The following is a 20,966-nucleotide window of genomic DNA, read 5'->3' on the forward strand; positions in this document are numbered from 1 at the left end:
ATCACTGCTTTTCCCTTTGTACTACTTGATGTGTTTATGTCTGGGACAATCTGACTGGATGGCATGCAAAACAAAGTTTCTCATACATTTCCATTTGTCATGATACCAAGAACCTCCAAATATTACAAAACGTAGATTTCTACCTATAAATGAAACCATAGTATATAAAATTATGTGTATAATTTTATTAATTATACCTTGCCTCTGATACATACACAGTATCAAAACTGACTCCTGCATTTGTCTAGTACAAGGATGCCACCATGTGGGCTAGGAATCGGAGACAACAAGTACTGCCGTACACAATCAGAGTATGGCAGAAATGCCACAAGTAGCTGGAGACCAAACAAAACAAAACTTTTACCAACAACTCGATTTCAGCAACTTCATTAGATACACATAACACGAGCATAATCGCAATTAAAGCCCTCAAACTCACAAAATCCTACAATATTGCTACTCATCTATGCATTGGCTGCTTATTCTTCAGGGTAAGGGTTATCCATTTGTCTAAATGTGCAGAGATGTTCTCTGTGCCGTAGGTTAGGTCCATCTGCCACCTTTAACCCATTCCCAGTCGTGTACTGTGGAGTTTGTCCGATGTTGCCACCCACGTGCAAGATGGTGCAACTTCAGCTGTTTCATTTGTGCGGCTAGTTCCTATTGTGTCATCTTTAGCAAATTCCCCCCTCAATTTATGTTTGTAGTGAGTCTCAAGGCTTCTGTCAATGCTTGTAAGGAATCCCACTCATATTCACATACACAGTGCAACCCTGTTTGTTTACAAAGTATGGATTTTTTCCCAACAGGGAATCTTCTCATATAAGCAAAGCCCCTATGTTGGACCTTCTACATACAACCGTTTCTCAAATGGAACTCAGACTCATCACGTGAGCCTGGTTGCAGTTTATTAATCCATTTTTGAGAAGGCATTTGATAGAATGAAGCTTCTCTGTTTTGGATTCTGTGATATCTGCAGCTGGTGGATCCAGACATCTGATTCCATCCTGCTTCCCTCTTGAGATCTGGTCCAAAACTGAGATGGACAGGAGACCATTGATTCACACATGGTCTTACAGGGTGGGCCTTCCACGACCACGTATACAGACTTATAGTTTACAGATCTTAGCTAAAGCCCTTACTTGATGTACTCCCTAGTGTTGCAGGGGAAGAACACTTCAAGTTTTTGAATTGACATACTGAACAGGCACGGCAATATTAGAATTAATTGAATATATATCTTTCCACAAATATAAAAGCTTCTGAAAAACAAGCATAAAAAAAATCAATATCCCAGCATTACAGCAACTCACCAGAATCTCCAAATATCCCACAGCACAACAAGTTACTTTCCTCCTTGTGTACTGAAACATATGTAAACAAGTTATTTTGAAAAAAAGTGCATAAATTAATCACTTAGTTAATATTCTTGAAAGCAAATCAGTGAGAGCAGCAAATCATTCAATACCAACATACTTCCCAATGACCATCTTCCCTTAGAGATGTTTAGTGTCCCTGTTTCAGGAATGCCGAATGACGGTCAACAAAAATTATGGGCGTTTACTGGGTCCTATAACACTCCGAGTTTGGGCCTGATTCCCTCTGTGAATTAGAAGCTGACACCTGATCTCCTGATCTGACCCCCAAGCCTGAGCTCGATTTCAACGCAGGGTGTCATTCGATGTTATGGTGTTCACCGAGCTTGGCAGTTCATCGCCAGTCGAGGTGATGTGCTGAGTGTGCAGTTGTTGGTACTTCTCTCTGGGAGTGCTTGTATTTATATAGCCCCTGCCAATCCCCCCCCACCCATTTGCTTGCCTCAGTCCTGTTTGGCTACCTCTTCAGTTGACCTTCAAATCCATAAACGAACATATCAAAAAAGACCCCATCTACGAACATCTAAGAGCCAATGAAATGCAAGTCAATAGAATTCAAAGGTCAACTGAGGGGTAGCCAATCAGGACTGTGCAGGCAAACGGGGCGGGGGGGGGTGCTATACAAATGCACCGAGGACGTCACCTCAACTGGTGTTTAAACATCTGCACGCTAATTGCCAAGCTTGTCAAACACGGCGACGTCAAACGCCCCAACCCAAGCTACCAACATTCACCACTGTCCTAAACAGGGTGTCACTTCTGGTTCATTTTGTGCTGCCAATTTCAAGTTCAAGTAGTTCAAGTTATATTTATAAAATGTCCCAAACAAACTTAAATTGTGGTGGGTTGCACCTGAACCATTACCCACTGTGCCCATCCCCAACCTAAGCACACTACTAACTCATCCCTCTAGGCTCCTTCATTCCCCATCCCCACCTGGTTATCCCTTATCTCTGTTCCCAGCCACCCCATCTCTTCATACTTTATTTAGCCAGACCAAATCTTACCTCCCCGTACCAGCCCTTGATTATGTTCTCCCTCTTACAACCCCCACAATACAATCAGTCATCCCAAACCTCTCCCTCAAAATGTGCTCAGCTCCATTCCTTACATTCAACCTCCTATTGGGCTCAGTCAAACTACCCACACCGCCTCACCCAGCCACCCTGCCCCCCCACCTCCCCTTTGCATTCCGACAAACTAAATCCTCTGCACTAAACCTTGCTGCACGCCCAACGCCTGTCCTTTTTCACTCCGCCAGCTGGAGCTCCAGTGAGCCCTTTAATGCCAACATCTGGAATAAAGGGTGCACGGTTAAAATGGCTTAAGCTGGAATCGCTGGCTGGACCAGAATTGCCAGTGATTTGGTCCCCGACTCCAGTGAATAGTGCATTCCACAAGTTGAAATACTGGCACTGATTAGACGTTATATGTAATTGGGCCCTGCGGACATTTAGCAGTGATTATCTTTCTATCACAATGAGAATATACAATTTAAAATGGAACTACTTCAATACAATCCGATGAAAAGCAGTCTCTGATAACAACTAGAAAAATAAATTTGTCTTTTGGTTTCAAGGCATACATTTTGTGCGCTTGACCTGATGCTGACCTTTGAACCAGAGCCTGTTTCTCGAAGTGTTGTGGCTCTTTTGTATGCCCCAGTTCTGCCATTTGAAGAGATGTTGACAGATTTACCAGGGAACAGCTCCTGGAATGAATACTTGACAAATTGCTGTACAGGATGTTATCCATTAATTATATCAACTGGATTCTCAATAATATCAACCAAAAATATATCTACCACAAACAGAATTTCAGTACTTTTTTTTGTCCCCTACTCCCTGTTATAAGATTGGTATTTACACTGCTCCGTGACACGGTAATTTTATCTCTGAAAATACACCATGAGAAACAGGCTTCAAACATAATTTGGCTGACGAATGGCATTGGCAGGAACTGAGATTTAGTGGCCACCTCTTCGTTGGTTCTATGACTGGTCGTTGTCATCAGGTTTGCTGTCTGGTCCTGGGTCACTCACAAAGCGCAGGATGCGCTGACTGGCTGAGGCAGCCGGGACGGGCGAATGTGAACGTGTAACATCGAAACTTCCGTCTTCCTGCTCTAATGCAGACGGTTTGCGTAAAGTATCGATTGTCGACGAGGAGGAATCGGTGGGCAATTTAACAGAGACCACTAGCACGTTTTCTGCAGGATCAATGCCTTCATTGTTCATGGAATCTGAATGAAGAGAGGAAGGGTGGTCAGTAATGTGCCCCTCGTATTTCATTTGGCTATTTGTAATTGGAACCTGGGAAAACGGAATCTGAAAATTCCTATTCAAACTATGTAGCTTTGTAAAATTTATACCCAGTTTACTCTTAGGTTTACAAATTATTTCACTATGGCCAGTTGCATGGTTTAGACCAGGGGTCCCCAACCTGGGGTCTAGGCATAAAAAAAGGTTGGGAGCCCCTCCTGGCTTAGAGACAGACAAATTTACTCAAAAAATAGGTATTTGCTATTCAGGCAGCTTGAGTGCAAAAGATTTCATGAAACTTGTGATATCAAAGCAGGCTGTGCTTCATTGCTGTCCAGGCTGATACTTACTCCACAACTAACATCACGAGATCATTTCATTGTCTCCCCCTCCCTCACTTTTTTTGAGGTGTTATGGGCAAAGTGGCTGAAATGTTTTCAGCCACTCTTTTCAGTTCTACTTCCCATTCCCATTCGGACATGGCAGTCCAGTGGCCTCCTCTGTTGCTGCGATGAGGCCACACTCAGGTTGGAGCAACACCTTTTATTCCATCTGGGCAGCCTCCAATCTGATGGCATGAACATCAATTTCTCAAACATCAGGTAACAGCCCCGCCCCACCCTTCCCCATTCCCATTTCCCCCTTACATGCCCATCACCTCCCTCTGGTGCTCCTCCCCCTTCTCTTTCTTCCATGGCCTTCTGTCCTCTCCTATTGGATTCTCCCTTCTTCAGTCCTTTATCTCTTTCACCAATCAACTTCCCAGCTCTTGACTTCACCCCTTCCTGGTTTCACCGATCACCACTGTACTTCTTCCTCCCCTCCCCCCACCTTCTTACTCTGACTTCTTATTTCTTGTTCCAGTCTTGATTAAAGGCCTCGGCCTGAAACGTCAGCTGTTCACTCTTTCCCATAGGTGCTGCCTGGCCTGCTGAGCTCCTCCAGCATCTTGTGTGTGTTGGCTGAGATGTTTGCCTACAGCAGTGACTACCTTTCAGGAGCATTTAAAGTGGCTTCAAACTGCTTTAAGCTCAGGGATATTAAAAAGCATTGCATAAATTCAAGTACTTAGAGCGAGGGTTGCCAGCCTGAGGTCTACAGACCCCTCAGGATAGGGGTCCATAGCATAAAAAATGTTGGGATATTGTTCCTTTTCATGAGTAAAGACACCCAAGCAAAGAGTGGTTCACTTATCGGATTTATTTTTATTTCTTTATGTTAAATGAATCAAAGGATATGGGACGAAAGCAAGAATGGGATATTTGTAGGAGTGATGTATCTGTTTTGTATTCTGTGTTGCTTGGTTACTATGTTTATCACGGTAACTAGTCACATGAGTGGGGGCCTGGTAGGGGAGTAAGTTACGTATCCTTGCTTAGTTTGTTACAGTTCGTAGCTTGGGACCAGCAGAGGTCATATCTTTTGCTGATCACTGAGATAACACTCAATGATGATTAATAGTGTTTGCTAATTGCTAATAAAGGGTTTGACTTTTGGAGCAATCATTGCAGCCGTGGGTGTGTCACTCATGTATAACAGTCTGTACAGTTGCAGGCAAGTGGCAGTTGCTTTTGGATTAGTTTTGCCGCTACAATACTGTAATGGAGGATCAGCCACGATCATACTGAAAAGTAGGGCAGGACCAAGGAATCAGTTGACTTTCTCCCACGTTTCTGCGTTCCAATTCTCCTCCTCAAGGCTTCTGGCCAAGTAGAAACACAAAAGATCCTGCAGATGCTGGAAATCCAAAGCAACAAGATGCTGGAAGTACTCAGCAGGTCAGGCAGCATCTATGGAAATGAGTAAACGGTTGACATTTCAGGCCAACAATTTCCTTTAAGGCTGGAAAGGAAGGGAGAAGACGTCAGAATAAAATGGTGCAGGGAGCATTAGAGGAAGGACGACTAGCTAGAAGGTGACAGGTGAAGCCAGGTGAGTAGGGAAGGTAAAGGGCGAGAGAGGAAGGAACCTGATAGGAAAGGAGAGTGGACCATGGGAGCAAGCAAAGAAGGAGGGGCACCAGGGGAGGCGATAAGCAGAAGAAGAAAGTTGCAGTCACCAGAAGTCTGAAGGTGAAGCTTTACTTTGGAAAGTAAAGCCAGCATAAAAGCCAAAGAGAGGGCATATAATAGAGCAAAAATTAGTGGGAAGTTAGAGGATTGGAAAGCTTTTAAAAACCACCAGAAGCAACCAAAAGACATTAAGAGGGTAAAGTAGCAGGCCAGGCAGCATCTGTAGGAAGAGGTGCAGTCGACGTTTCAGGCCGAGACTTCGTCAGGACGAAGGGTCTCGGCCTGAAACGTCGACTGCACCTCTTCCTACAGATGCTGCCTGGCCTGCTGTGTTCACCAGTAACTTTGATGTGTGTTGCTTGAATTTCCAGCATCTGCAGAATTCCTGTTGTTTAAGAGGGTAAAGGTGGAATACAAAAGTAAGCTAGCCAGTAATATTAAAGAGGATACCAAAAGTTTCTTAGATACATAAAGTATAAAAGAGAGGCAAGAGTGGTTATCGGACCGCTGGAAAATGATGCTGGAGAGGTAGTAATGGGGGGCAATGAAATTGCAGATGAACTGAAGAAGTATTTGGCATCAGTATTCACTGTGGAAGACACTAGCAGTATGGTGGAAGTTTCAGGTGTCGGGGGTCATGAAGTGTTGGTTCTTTGAAAGTGGAAAGATCTGAAGGTAGATAAGTCACCTGGACTAGATGGTGTAAACCCCAGTGTTCTGAAAGAGGTGGCTGAAGAGATCATGGAGGCATTGGTAATGATCTTTCAAGAATCACTAGATTCTAGAATAGTTCCATAAGACTGGAAAATTGCAAGAAGGGAGAGAGGCAGAAGAAAGGAAACTATAGGCCAGTTAGCCTAACCTCTGTGGTTGGGAAGATATTGGAGTTGATTATTGAGGATGAGGTCCCACACTACTCAGAGACACATGATAAAATAAGCCGTAGTCAGCATGGTTTCCTCAAGGGAAAATCTTGCGTGACAAATCCATCAAAATTCTTTAAAGAAATAAAAAGCAGGATAGACAAAGGAGAATCGGTTGACATTGTGTGCTTGGATTTTCAGAAGGCCTTTGCAAGGTGCACACGATGCTGTTTATATGTGACGAGCCCATGGTATTACAGGAAAGATTCAAGCAGGGATAAAACAGTGGCTGATTGGCAGGAGGCAAAGAGTGGGAATAAAGGGAGCCTTTTCTGGTTGGTTGATGAAAAGGACTCCAGGATTGAATAGCTTGTCATATGAATAGTATTTGATAGCCCTGTGCCTGTATTCACTAGAATTCAGAAGTTTGAGTGGTGACCTCATTGAAACCTATTGAATAGTGAAAGACCTTGAGAGAGTGGATGTGGAGAGGATGTTTCCTATGGTGGGAGGGTCGAAGACGCGGGGACAAGGTCTCAGAATAGAGGGGTGTCCTTTCAGAATGGAGATGAGGAGGAATTTCTTTGGCTAGAGAGCGGTAAGTCTGTGAAATTCTTTGCCACAGGCAGCTTTATGGAGGCCAAGTCTTTGTGTATATTTAAGGCAGAGGTTGATAGATTCTTGGTTGGTCAGGGCATGAAGGGATATGGGGAGAAGGCAAGAGACTGGGGCTCAGAGGAAAATTGGGTCAGCCGTGATGAAATGGTAGAGTAGACTCGATGGGCCAAATGGCCTAATTCTGTTCCTATATATTTTTTGGTCCTATGGAAAGGCGGAGGAAGAGAAGGGCTAGGGATCCCAAGGAAAGAAAAGCAGAAGGTGTATATTTTCTGTTCCTGTAATTCCTACAGGCAACCTGTGTATTGAACTAACGACCTTAATTTCACACTAAAACTGTCAAAGGGTCACACAGCTCTTCTGCCCAACCAATCCACACCAACTAAATTCCCATCTAAGCGAGTACCATTTGCCATGTTTGGCCCCCATCCATCCAATCCTTTCTCATCCATCTACCTTATCTGTCCAGTCCAACTTATCTGTACTGTCCAACCACCTTATCAATGTTGCTAATGTACTTGCCACAGCTACTCCCTCTGATAACGCAAATCTGTATACCGGCAACATAGGGTGTTTACTAGGCTCTATGTTGAACTATGGGTCTGTGGGTGGACTCCCTTTGTGGAGATCAGTTGTGTCCTATTTGCTTGCATTTATTGTTTGCAGGATTTGTTTTTTTTTCTCTGCACATTTGGTGTTTGATGGTCTTTTTTTTAAATGGGTTCTTTAGGGTTTCTTTGTTTAGTGGCTACCTGTAAGGAGATGAATCTCAAGGCGTATGGTGTATACATAGTTTGATAATAAGTGTACTATGAACTTCTCTGTGTGAGAAAGCTACCCCTCAGTTACCTATTAAAGTTCTCCCCTCTCACTTTAAAAAGCCTGTGTTCATGATTCTGAAGCCCTGGGAAGAAGACTGCACATTCTCCCCGTCCATAACCCACAGAATTTTGTACACCTTGATAAGATAGCTCCTGACTCTTCCCCCCCCACCCGCCCCCAGCCATGAATGAAGTTCCAGCAAATCCTAACCCTTGAACCCTGGTAACATCCTCACAAATCTTCTCTGCACTCTTTTTAGCCTAATGACATTTTACTATAGCAAGCTGACCAAAACTGAACAAAATATTCCAACTGCAGCCTCACCAATATCTTGTACAACTGCAATATAACATTCCCCCTGTAGGAGCCATATATCTATTTTCTATCTGTCTGTATTGTTTTGTGTTGCACATTCATTATGGGCAATTTGTCGTGAGGGTTGGGGTGTGGTAGAAGCAAATGAGTAGAGTAACGTATTCTTGCTTTGTCTTCGTTAGCTCAGTTCAGCTTCGTGGAGAGGGAGTGAAACCAGAGGGTGATATTTCTTTGCTGACCACTTATTTTGTTATAATGATCTTTGCTTAGTTACACTTATTTATGATCTTCGCCTAGTTATGCTAATTTAATGCTAATTACTCTTATTTTGCTATATTGCTAATTTAGTTCTGTTAGTACTTAACTGCTGAAAGATCACTCGTCTTTGCTGGTTTTGTAATAAAGGGTCGAACATACATTTTTTTGAGTTGGAACTCTGTTATATTCGAAGCACATCACAGTGTTAACTCCCGTGCTTGGTCCCTCAGTGGTTTTGGTTTGCTTACAAGTAACCACTACACCTACGTCTATACTTAACGCCTTAACCGATGAAGGCCAGTGTGCTTCATTACTATCTACCTGTGGCACCACTTTCAGGAAACTAAACACTTGAACTCCTGGGTCTCTCTGTTCTAGTCTAATCTAATCTAATCTCGAACACTCCCGAGGCCCGACTGTTCACTGTAAATGCCTTAATCTCATTTGTCTTCAAAATGCAACACCTCACACTAATCAGAACTAAACTCCACTTGCCATTCCTCCACCCACTAACTCAGCTGGTTAAGATCCCTCTGTAAATCCTGTTTAGGAGAGTAAAGCAAGAGATGGTGCCTATGGCATTACCTGATTCCACTTTTAGATTGGAAGCTCTTGGGGATTCCCAGTCGAGAGGCTGAGTTAATACCTGAGAAGGTGTCTGTAAAAAGATCATCCAAGGAGTTCAAGTAAGAATTAAGTGTCGAGCAAGGACGAGAGTGTAAGACGAGCAGGTATTCAGCGCCATCTGCCTGCGCGTGACTAGTCAGTCAGAGAGAGAGTCAGTCTCACTCTCACTCTCACACTCACTCACTCTCTCTCACTCATTTGCTTGCTGCTGCCTAAGGAAGGTGACTGCGTTCGACCGGTCTCTCTCATTGCTGACGGAGGATGGTGCTGGAGTCTTGGGTCTTGGGCAAGATTTAATCCTTGTGGTTTGTGGATTGGGCTCTGCATGTTACATGTGTTTCCGGTTTCTGGTTACTCCCTTTTTATTGCTATTTTGTCTAATTTTGATTAGGGCAAGTTGGGGAGACTGGAGACATTAAGCTCCTGTTTTAAAACCATACTTTTAGCACTAATGCACTCCCAACTACAACTAATTTCAAATTTGATTAATTATCTCTCTACAATATTAAATCATCTCCTTTTCAGTAATTAGACACACTACACTGCAGCGTGTGGTGAAAACTGCCCAGCGGATTATCGGCACCCAATTGCCCACCATTGAGAACATCTACTATAAACGCTGCCTGGGCAGGGCGAAAAGCATCATCAGGGATGCATCTCACCCTAACCATGGACTTTTTACTCTTCTCCCATCCAGTAGGTGCTACAGGAGCCTCTGCTCCCGCACCAGCAGGCACAGGAAGAGCTTCTTCCCTGAGGCTGTGACCCTGCTGAACGTCACATCACAGCGCTAAGCAGTATTGCATCTGTATTGTACTGTCTCAGTACCTTTATATTTGTGTGCTGTCGCACTTTTTTAATTCACAGTTATTTTGTAAATAACACTATTCTTTGCATTTCTGGTCAGATGCTAAATGCATTTCATTGGCTTTGTATCTGTACTCGGCACAATGACAATAAAAGTTGAATCTAATCTAATCTATTCTAAGCTTCTAATATGGACCCTATTCAATAAAATTCCCTGGGAAATAAAAGGGTTTCGTGGAATTGTCAAACGTTAAAGTGAAGAGATAAAGATTTTGAGTACAGTGATATTGCTCCAAGATTTGATTAACAGTAGCAGTGGGGAATGATACTGAATATGCAAATATGTTAAGCGTTCGCACAAACTAAAGCAAATTTTATCTTCACAGTGAATCTGAATCGGTCACTTACCCGTGGCTCAGAGCTCTGCAATCTTTGACGTTTCAGAATTATTTGGCTCCAGTGGTCCTCGTATGAGTCAACAACCAGAGTATGCCTGCTATAGGATCGAAGCTGAAAAATAAAGCTGAAGTTACTCTCTGAGCACGTGGCCAAGTGGTTAAGGCGTTCGTCTAGTTACCTCAAGGTCGCTAGTTCGAGCCTCAGCTGTGGTGGCGTGTTTGTGCCCTTGAGCAAGGCACTTAATCCACATTGCTCTAGTCTGTGCGAGGAGTGGCGCCCCACACAGACTTCCAATCTGCGCCTTGTAAGGCATGAAAATGCCCGACGCAGGCCTCTCATGGTCTGAGTCGACGTTCCCTCCCTCCCCTACTCTCTGGTTCACACAGCAAAGTATTGGATTATTTGCAAGAGTTCCTCAAAGTCACCACTGTCTAACATAGTGCAGGAAAACACATAACTCAATCAATAACAAATACTCTGGAAACAAATGGGAAGTGTTATCCTGACAGCACTTGTTGTCATGAGCTAATCTTTCTCCCATCTTTATCCTGACAAATAACTGTCATGAATTATCAATGCCTGAATAGTGACAGTACCATACAACAGCTGGACTCAATTTTTTTTTGGTGAACCTGAACAATTTCTGAGAGTTATTTGTGCAAAAAGATGGTTTACTGGAAAAAAAAGTGGCAATTATATGGAGATCTAGATGAAATCATCTAGAACGGCTAGGTAGCGTAGTGGTTAGCACAACGCCTTACAGGACAGGAAACCTGGGTTCAATTCCTGCCGCTGCTTGCAAGGAGTTTGTACGTTCTCCCTGGGACTTGTGTGGGTTTCCTCCAGGTGCTCTGGTTTCCTCCCACAGTCCAAAGGTGTCCTGATTGGTAGGTTAATTGGCCTTTGTAAACTGTCCCGTGATTAGACTAGGATTAAATCCGCAGATTGTTGAGGAGCTGGAAGGGCCTATTCCACACTGTATACCTCAGCAAATAAATAAATCTGACAAGTATGTTTTATGCACCTAGGCCAGCAAAAAGAAAGATTCTGTCTCTTTAATTCTATACGTGCCTTATCGACATGAGTAGGTGGTGGTTTTTAAATCTCTGCTGTGAATGTTGCTCTTCACGTAGCGAATGCCACAATTAATCCTGAAGTGCCTGAAGGCTTTAGAGACCAAGTATGGATTAACAAAATAACGTGCAAGTTCTTGTCATTTGCACTAGTTTATTAAAGAGCAATTTTAAATAATTCATTTTAGTGAGACAATTAAAACAGCCTTTGCTACAGTTCCTAATATTTTGGTGTTTGAAATGTCCATTATTTTATAGATCACAGGCACCACATAACAACACTAATGTCATTGTTATTTTAGCCTTTGACATATGCTTCTGAGTTGTAACCAAGGCAATTTTGTTTTGCAAATGATACAAATTTTTCTGCATCTCGTAATGGGATGAAGATGGTATTGTTTAATCAGCTGTGGCTCTGTTGGGAGCATTATGGAAAATCTGTAAGAAACATTTGGCAAGCCACATATTTTGCAACATAAACACAGAATCATAGTATACTATATGTATTTACTTATTTAATTTTATTTAGAGATACTGAGTGGAAAATAAGCCCTTCTGGCCCTTTGAGCCACGCCACCCTAGCAACCACTAACAAGCCCAATTTAACCCTAACCTAATCATGGGACAATTTACAATGACCAGTTAACCTACCTGGTACATCTTTGGACTGTGGGAGGAAACTGGAGCGGTGGAAAAAAAAACACAAACACACATTCCATGGAGAAGATGTACACAGACTCCTTCGGGAGGATGCTGGGACTGTACTCTGAACTCCTGACGCCCCGAGCTATCATAGCGTATGCTAACCACTATGCTACCGTGACGCCTTAGGAAAAATCCTGTTGTCCTTTCCAGTTTGTTTTGATCATTTAGTGCAGTTATTACTATACCCCATGCTTTAAAAAACTTCCAAATATTTTTTCTTCAAGTATGTATTGATCCTGCACACGTTTGGTGAATCTGCTTTCAGACTGAAGTGTTCATTGGTCATGATGTTCAGCTGGTGATGCTCCTTGGTTTCCTTCCATCTTGAATCCAACCCACATAGAAGTCTGTCTCTGGCCATCTCAATTTACTCTCGTAAAAGTAAGACATGGCCAAGAGCAAAGGATCTGCGACTAGAGAACATACTACTTGTAGTACTGAAGGTCTAAACTCCAGATCTATACTAGCTTACATTGCCAGTAAGGTCAAAATATTGGCATCTACTCCTCTTGGACAAAACATGGACTATAGTGCTGATTTCCAAAGCTGGGGTGAGAGTGACTGCTCTTGACATTGAGACAGCAGTTGATTGAATGTGGCATCAAATGCCCTTGCAAATATGAAGTCAACTGGACAGCAAAGGACCTCCAAGAGGACCACTATCTCGTCGTGGGGCTTTGGAGGCTTGCATGCCTCAGTGACCCGGAGAACTATGTTGGCTGGAGTCAAGGCTTTACGTGTTGGCTTTTGGTCGGGTACCCACGCCAAACAGGTCAAAGGGTAGAGGCCAGACTAAGAGTAGTCCACTAGTCTCCCAGGTTCAGGGGGTTCAGCTCAGCATTAAACAACACCGACTGGTATAAAAAAAATCTGTTACAGAAACAGCAATGAAGAATCCTTCTACATCTGAGTGCGACGGTGTTCCTGAGTCTCCACCTGGGACTTGCAAGACTGAGAGTCATGAAAACCGAGAGTTAGCTACTGGCACAATGGACACCACCAGAGATGGAGAATCTTCATTGCTGCCCGAAATGCCAATGGTGTAATGGGCAGAAAGTAAGTAAAGACATCAACAGAAAAATATCCACGTGATTGGAGGTGTATATCACTGTGCAAGTTCCTCTGGCCCTGCAGTTCTGAGTTCCAATAACATAATCATAATATTTAGCTCCTCGCTTAGATTTTTCCCTGTCATGCAACAAGTTTTTTTTCCCTTTCAAATCATTCCCAAATGCATTGTAACCAGCAATATTAGGATCCCAATCTTTTTGTTCTTTGTGTTATTGCTCATTGACTTTTATCTGCAATTTACCACACTTGCTTACCAAAAACTTTCTGCATTTATATGCATATACTTCATATCAGTCTCAGGCCACCTGGTAGTTGTTGCAGTGCTACTCATGTCTATGTATTCTATCTTATCTCTTCTCTCTTATATAGCATGCTGGAGTGTATGGGAGGGCTCCAGGGAGGGGTAGCACTTCTGGTGAAGGGGCTTGTGTCCATTCCGGGGCAGCTCTCTCACCTTTGGTCCCCACCGGACACTCAGCTCTCACCCGTGTCTCCAAGTAACCGTTTGCATGCGACAGCAGCCACACCCCGGTACACCGCTTAAGCAGGCTAAACCGGGTGAGGGTAGCTGGTGGCCTCATACCCTGGTGAGATAGGGACATGCCTGTCCTAACGTGCAAAGTAGCTCCAGTGGACTGGGCGAATGAGAACTACAGTGAAATCCAACGGCTAGGAAGGCAGTACTGCAACGCTCCATGGAGAAAGAAGGGCATGACAAGGCACAGGAGACATCACGGTCATCCACTACAACCAAGAAAGACCCCAGTTTGTGATGGTTGTTTGTACCACTGGATTCGGACTTCTGAGGTCGAGAAAGTGGAACTGCCCAGTGCAACGACTTCTTCACCTTATAAACTCTCCCGCACTGGTTCCCTGTCATCATCAGACACAATGGCCAACTGCAACAATATAGCACATTGATGCTCACCTGTCAAAAGTTAATTGTAACTTTCCTCCACAATACTGGCTTATCCTCCCCAGGAGTCATTGCTCTCAGCCTAGTAGAGCTGCTAGCTTTTCTATTGGAAGTTGCCCCCCTGCTCAGAATTTATACCATAATCCCGTTATCCTTACTCTTGCTCCCGCTCCTGCTCCATTTTCCTGCTTTCTACTTCTCCACTACTCTGCATGGTAACTGCATAGTTGGAGAGTACCTGTGGTCAGTGAATAATCTTTAACCTGAACATATTCGTACCCGCTGTCTCGTTCTTTGGAGATTCTCTCGAAGTATTTTCCGGACTTCCTCCTCTTTTTCTTTAGAAAGTGTGGGCAGCAGTCGTTCAGTAGCTGTACCCTTTCTTGTCATATCCCTATCGAAAAAGAGTTTGAAACAGAAGAGAGTTAACCATCAAGCTAAGGGAAAGAAGTGAGAAAGCAGTTACAAAAAAAAAAATCCCACTATTTCAATAAGAATCCAAAGCTTCATGCTTATCCTTTGAATATAATTTTTTTGTACTTAAAACTTTTTCTATCTTATGATTAGGACTTCTCATTAAAATCCCTCCCATCACCCTCTCCACGTCTTCCTTCCGAACACCCTTCTTCCCGTTCTCTCTGTTGTGGTCACTTACTGAATGGACACTGACGTTGGAACCTTGGGCAGGCCACCAGTCGTTACCATCTGAATCGCATTTTTCATCTCCATTTTGTGATAAAATGCAATAAGCTGTGGTTCCTTGGACCTTTCGCCGCTAATTAAACACTTCCTAATATATTTTTTATTAAACCGGCTCAGCCTGGAAAAAAAACAGTTTGAAATGAAAATCATTTCTGGTGTGCATGTTCTGAAGTGTCTTCCTTAGCAAATGTTATTTTTCAGTGACTGGAGCATACACTTCAGCGAGGATATAATGTAATCAATCACTTAACAGGCTGAATCACTGTCTGGGTTGGTGGGGGGGAACTACTGCACAGGATCAAAAGAAGCTACAGAAAGTTGTAAAATTAGTCAGCTCTATCATAGGTACTGGTCTCTGTGGTATCCAAGACATCTTCTAGGAGCAATGCCTCAGAAAGGCGGTGTCCATGATCAAGGATCCCCATCACCAGGGACAAGCCCTCTTCTCATTGCTACCATCAGGAAGGAGGTACAGGAGCCTGAAGACACACACCCAGTGATTCAGGAACAGCTTCTTCCCCTCTGCCATCAGATTCCTGAATGGACATTGAACGCATGAGCACCACCCCACCTTTTTAATATATGTTATTTCTGTTTTTGCACTGCTATTTTTAATTTAACTATTTAATACACATATATATGCTTACTGTAATTTATTGATTTCTATATTTGTCGCGTATTGCATTGTGCTGCTGCCGCTAAGTTAACAGATTCCATGACATATGCCGGTGATATTAAACCTGATTCTGATTCTGACAAAACAAAACCCTGTTGTATTTGCTCCTTGGAGCATGTGTAGCCCGAGTATATAATACTCCTCCAGATGGCTGAGATGAACTAAACGTAAATATTCAAAGGTAAACCCATTTAGCTCTGACACAACGATGAGAAATGGAAAACTCAGCATTTCTGCTGAGAAATGGAAAACTCGTCCTGTATCTGCACTGAGAAAGGGCAGAGGTGTCGAGTAAAGGGGAATCGCAAGTCAGCTGTTAAGTGCAATGAGGTATAATGCATTCCTGTAGGTATGCCTCCGCTACCCGTAGTGTAGAGCCAGCACTAACATCACCGGCATATGTTGTGAAACTTGTTTACTTTATGGCAGCAGTACAATGAAATGCCTGATAAATGAATATAGAGAAAAACAAAGAGTTACATTAAGTATGTATATGTCTATTAAATAGTTACGTTAAAACAAGTAGTGCAAAATAACAGAAATGAAAAAGTAGTGAGGTAGAGTTCATGGATTCAATGTCCAGTTAGAAAATGGATGGCAGAGGTGAAAAAGCTGTTCCTGAGTAACTGAGAGTGTCTCTTCAGGTTTCTGTACCTCCTTCCTGACAGTGACAGTGCTTTTTTACCGTGCCCATGGTCTGCTCTTTATCAAATTACGGTATTGCTTTGCACTGTTGTAACTATATGTTATAATTATGTGGTTTGGTCTTGGTTTGTCCTGTGTTTCTTGTGATATCATTCTGGAGGAACATTGTATCATTTTTTAATGCATGCATTTCTAAGTGACAATAAACGAGGACTGAGTGTCCTCATAATCTAAAAAAAAGAGGGCATTGGCTGGGTGGTGGGGGTCCTTAATGATGGACGCTGCCTTCCTAAGGTACTGCTCCTTGAAGATGTTTTAGGTACTATGGAGGCTGGTGTGGCGCATTTAGTGACTCATTGACTCCTTATAGGGCGCAACGGTACCGCAACAGTGAATCGCTATTACAGCTTAGGGACGTTGCAGTTCGGAGTTCAATTTCAATGTCATCTGTAAGGAGGCTCTGTACGTCCTCCCCCTGGAATGTGGGTTTTCTCCAAGTCCTTCGGTTTCTTCCCACAGTCCAAAGATGTACCAGTTGGTAGGTCAATTAGTCAATGTAAATTGTCCCGTGATTAGCTGAGGGTTACATCAGTTTGCTGGGCGGCATGGCTCAAAGGCCAGAAAGGCCTGTTTTAAATTGTGGCATGCATAATGAGGAAGTGAGGTATCGATGTCCTGGTTACCAGGAAGTCTGACAAGCAGCTGATGAAGCTTGACTCACTTGTCCTTCCAGTGATGATGTCCATAATGTCCACATATATCTTCAATACCAGTCAGTAAATGATCCAGGAACTGAGGAGAGATGAATACCGTTAATATCCAATTAGAAATGTGGTCAATTCTTACCAGGATTACAGAATCAAAAGCTTCAAACCATGGTAAAACATCTGCTGGCTCTGAAACACACACAAAATGCTAGATTAACTCAGCAAATCAGGCAGCATCCATGGAGGGAAATAGACAGTCAACGGCCTTCAGCATTTTGTGTGTGTTGCTCAAGATTTCCTACAGAATCTCTTGTGTTCATACTGGCTCTGAAACGTCTCCTCACCTAGTTCAGTTTGTATAATCATTATTTTTCTTTAACTTGCTCCTGAAGAAAACACAATAATATGAAATCTTTTCTTTCAAATTTTAGCCTGAATGGATTAGAGATATGAAGTCCCGATCATATGTAGGAGAAATTATTGAAACTATATGGCACATTTAACACAGTAAACATCCCAATGAGTTTCACAAGACTGTAATCAGGCAAATTTAATACTAAGTCATAGAGCCAAAAGATGATTGAACTGTTAGATTTTAGGAGACTTTGCAGAAAAGGAAAAGTGAGTTTATGGTTTAGGATATGAATTCCAGAGCTCTGGGAGCCTTTAGATCTATACATCTAGTTTGCTGTAGGATGCTGATAAATTTTCATCCATCAAAGATACTATTATTAAAATCAAAGATGCACAGCAGGTCAGAAGTCACGGAGTGCTGATGACATGAACATTTTAGGATGGAGTAGCTTTCGGAAATACGGAGGGTTATGCCAACAGATATTTTCATATCAGGAGCTAACATCGGTCACTCTGCAAGCAGATAAGCTTTGGCAAGCTCATGAGCCCAGTCACACCATAAAAAATACAGTTTGCAATGACTGATAACTTAATGCAAGCCTGACTTGCTTCCGACATAAGAGTAGAGACAACAGGAGTCTGAATAAGTGTTCCAGTATAAGTGGGTGGCATGATTGTGTAGTCATTAGTGTAACACTATCACAGGACTACTGAATGGGTTCAATTCCGCCGGTTAGGCGTTAAGAGTTGTCCCGAATAAGTGGCTGTCCCAATTAACCAATGGCCAAATTAACCAGACTCCATTGTATTCAAGCAAGATGAAGCAAGCTTATTGACAAAGGTAGTGTGAAATGCAAAACGTCATGCATGCTGAATTTAATACAAAAACAAAGTGAGAACGCAGGAAATAGCAAATCCATCTGATTCAGCAGAGTAGGAAATATTGAGTGCATATGCTGTGAAATTGAGAAGAATAGGAAGTTGTCTCATTAAAACACAAGATTCTGAGAGCACTTGACATATTAGACTGAATAAAGATACTTCGATGGGAAAGTCAAGAATATGGGTAGAGTGTGTAATGATAAGGGGTTGACCACAGGACTAAGTTTAGGACAAATTTATTTCAAAGGATGTGAATTTTTGGAATTCTTCATCACAAGGACCTATAGATGATAAATGTATTCAGAGCTGAGAAGAACAGATTTTGATGACAGGAGAATCAAGACTTGGGGAAGGGGAGGGGGTACAAAGGGATTGAGCAATCAAGACAACATTGAGAGCAAGGATCTCCCAGTGGCCATACATCCCATTCCCATTCTGATATGTCTATCCACGGCCTCCTCTACTGTCAAGATGAAGCCACACTCAGGTTGGAGGAACAACACCTTATATTCCATCTGGGTAGCCTCCAACCTGATGGCATGAACATTGACTTCTCTAACTTCCGCTAATGCCCCACCTCCCCCTCGTACCCCATCCAGTATTTATTTATTTACACACATTCTTTTTCTCTCTCTCCTTTTTCTCCCTCTGTCCCCCTCACTATACCCCTTGCCCGTCCTCTGGGCTTCCCCCCTCCCCCTTTTCTTTCTCCCTAGGCCTCCTGTCCCAAAATCCTCTCATATCCCTTTTGCCAATCACCTGTCCAGCTCTTGGCTCCATCCCTCCCCCTCCTGTCTTCTCCTATCATTTCAGATCTCCCGCTCCCTCTCCCATTTTCAAATCTCTTACTAGCTCCTGACGAAGGGTCTCGGCCCGAAACGTCAACTGTACCTCTTCCTAGAGATGCTGCCTGGCCTGCTGTGTTCACCAGCAACTTTTATGTGTGTTGATTGAGAGCAAAGATCAGATCAGGCAGAAATCTGACTGAGCAACAGTGCAGGCTCGCGGCACACTCCTGTTCCCATACCTTACATAGCAACATGGGATGGTTAAATGGTGCTAGCTTTGCTCTGCACACATTTCTAAACGAGTAAATAAAAGATCCAACTCACCCCTTAAATCAACAGGTACAGAGTGCCCTATACCCTTTGTATGTTGGAAGGACATCAAGAATTTGACCAAGAGCTTGTGGAATTGAAGAATAGAGGAGGTGCAGAGAAAGAAAGATTATAGTAATAATGGGTTTATAATTTGGAATCTTTACAGTCAGGATCATGAATCCCAATTATTATGTTTGCCCTCTGGTATTAGGAGAAGAATCATTGTGTAATAGGTGGAATGACTTGGAAAATGGATATAGAGGGAAAATAATAAAGATTTTATGCTTCCTGATTGAAACAATTATACACAAAGGGTGGGGATGTGGCTTTGCTAAGTGAATATCAGGAGCTAAGAGCAGAATTTACAATCAAAAAACTTAATAAGTAAAATTTCTCAGTATCACTGAGTCAGAAAAAACTGACTTGGGATGAAACAGGTGCCACGATAGCATAATGATTAGCGCGACACTGTTACAGCTCCGAAGGTCGGAGTTCGGAGTTTGATCCTGGCGTCCTCTGTAAGGAGGTCATACGTCTTCCCCGGGGAATGTGTGAGATTCCTCTGGGTGCTCCGATTTTCTCCCACAGTTCGAAGATGTGCCAGTCAGGAGGTTAACTGGTCACTGTAAGTTGTCTCGTGATTAAGGTAGGGTTAATTATTGGGTGTTGCTGGGAGCGCAGCTTGAATGGCCGGAAGGGTGTATTCCGGCCTGTATCTGTAAGTAAATAAAAGGGTAACGCGGGAAGGCAGATTCGATGACATGGGTTAATTGCATACTAGGACAGAAAGGAGCTGCATCTTTGGGTTAGGCTATACCTACACCCTTCCAGTAGAATAGCAAGCTAATTTTAAATGAATAATTTGACAGAGTGAGGTGACACTGACTTGGGAGAATGCTAAGATTTACAGAAACACAACTTTAAAATTTTTTAAAGAAAAAAAATTAACAACAAAATGCTGAACAAAAATAGTCAATAACCAGATAAAAGCACAAGGAATAACAAATTAAAAAAATTACAAACCATACTTTGGAAAATTACTAGAAACTATATTAATATTAACAGAACATCTAGAAGCAGAATTAAAAAAAGCAATCAGCATGGATTCCAGAAAATTCCAACATGCTTAACTAACCTGATAATAGTTTTGAAGAGGTTATGGAAAGAGCAGATAAGGCTAATGAAGATTCATTCACTTTCACTTTCAAAAAGGTCTTCGACAAGGGACCAGACGGTAGACTCAGGACAAGGGTTAGAGAATGTAGAATCAGGGACAAATAGCAGAATGGATAGCAAATTAGCTAAATGAAAAAAAAACATAAAGTAGAGAATAGGGGTGAAGGGTAGTTATTTAGATTGAAGTAAGGTAGAAAGCAGTATTCCATGAAATTAAGTGGTGCAGCCATGTTATTCATAATTTAAGATTATTTTCATCATCATTATGTGCAGTGTTAAATGACATCATCATTATGTGCAGTGTTAAATGACTTCTTCATTACATGCCGTGTCGTTTGACGTGGATGATCATGGTCTTTCCGTGACCATGATTGTTCTTGGCAATTTTATTCTGCAGAAGGAAACCTAACTAAGTACTTACTTATCTGTGTATATTTACTTGCGTGAATGGAACAATGCGACAATTACACTGTATTTTGTTTGCTTTCTGTTTCACTCCCTATTCGCTACGTCACACCACTGAGTCTGCAATAAGATCAAGGAGCTAGGAGGCTATACACTGACTCTCATGCCAGTTTTGAATTGAGTATGGCTGACTGTCT

At 42.6% G+C, this 20,966-nt stretch overlaps 1 protein-coding gene across 4 annotated transcripts in view; it reads right to left on the bottom strand.

Moving 5' to 3' along the window:
- Positions 1–187: 187 nt before the first annotated feature.
- slc9a1a (solute carrier family 9 member A1a) overlaps positions 188–20,966 on the bottom strand; it is a 66,144-nt gene continuing 45,365 nt past the window's right edge. For 2 of the 4 annotated variants that reach the window (XM_072247384.1, XM_072247386.1), the window contains exons 7-12: positions 16,867–16,937; positions 14,778–14,942; positions 14,402–14,516; positions 10,367–10,468; positions 9,110–9,182; positions 188–3,617 (exon numbers count right to left, since the gene is read on the bottom strand). In XM_072247384.1, the coding sequence (XP_072103485.1) occupies positions 3,367–3,617; positions 9,110–9,182; positions 10,367–10,468; positions 14,402–14,516; positions 14,778–14,942; positions 16,867–16,937 (777 nt within the window). In that variant the 3' untranslated portion in view covers positions 188–3,366. Of the gene's footprint in view, positions 3,618–4,491; positions 5,479–9,109; positions 9,183–10,366; positions 10,469–14,401; positions 14,517–14,777; positions 14,943–16,866; positions 16,938–20,966 lie in introns of those variants that run through there. The other 2 variants (XM_072247385.1, XM_072247387.1) reach the window with 2 other exon arrangements.

The sequence above is a fragment of the Mobula birostris genome, chromosome 30 (genome assembly GCF_030028105.1).
Source record: "Mobula birostris isolate sMobBir1 chromosome 30, sMobBir1.hap1, whole genome shotgun sequence".
NCBI lineage: Eukaryota > Metazoa > Chordata > Chondrichthyes > Myliobatiformes > Myliobatidae > Mobula > Mobula birostris.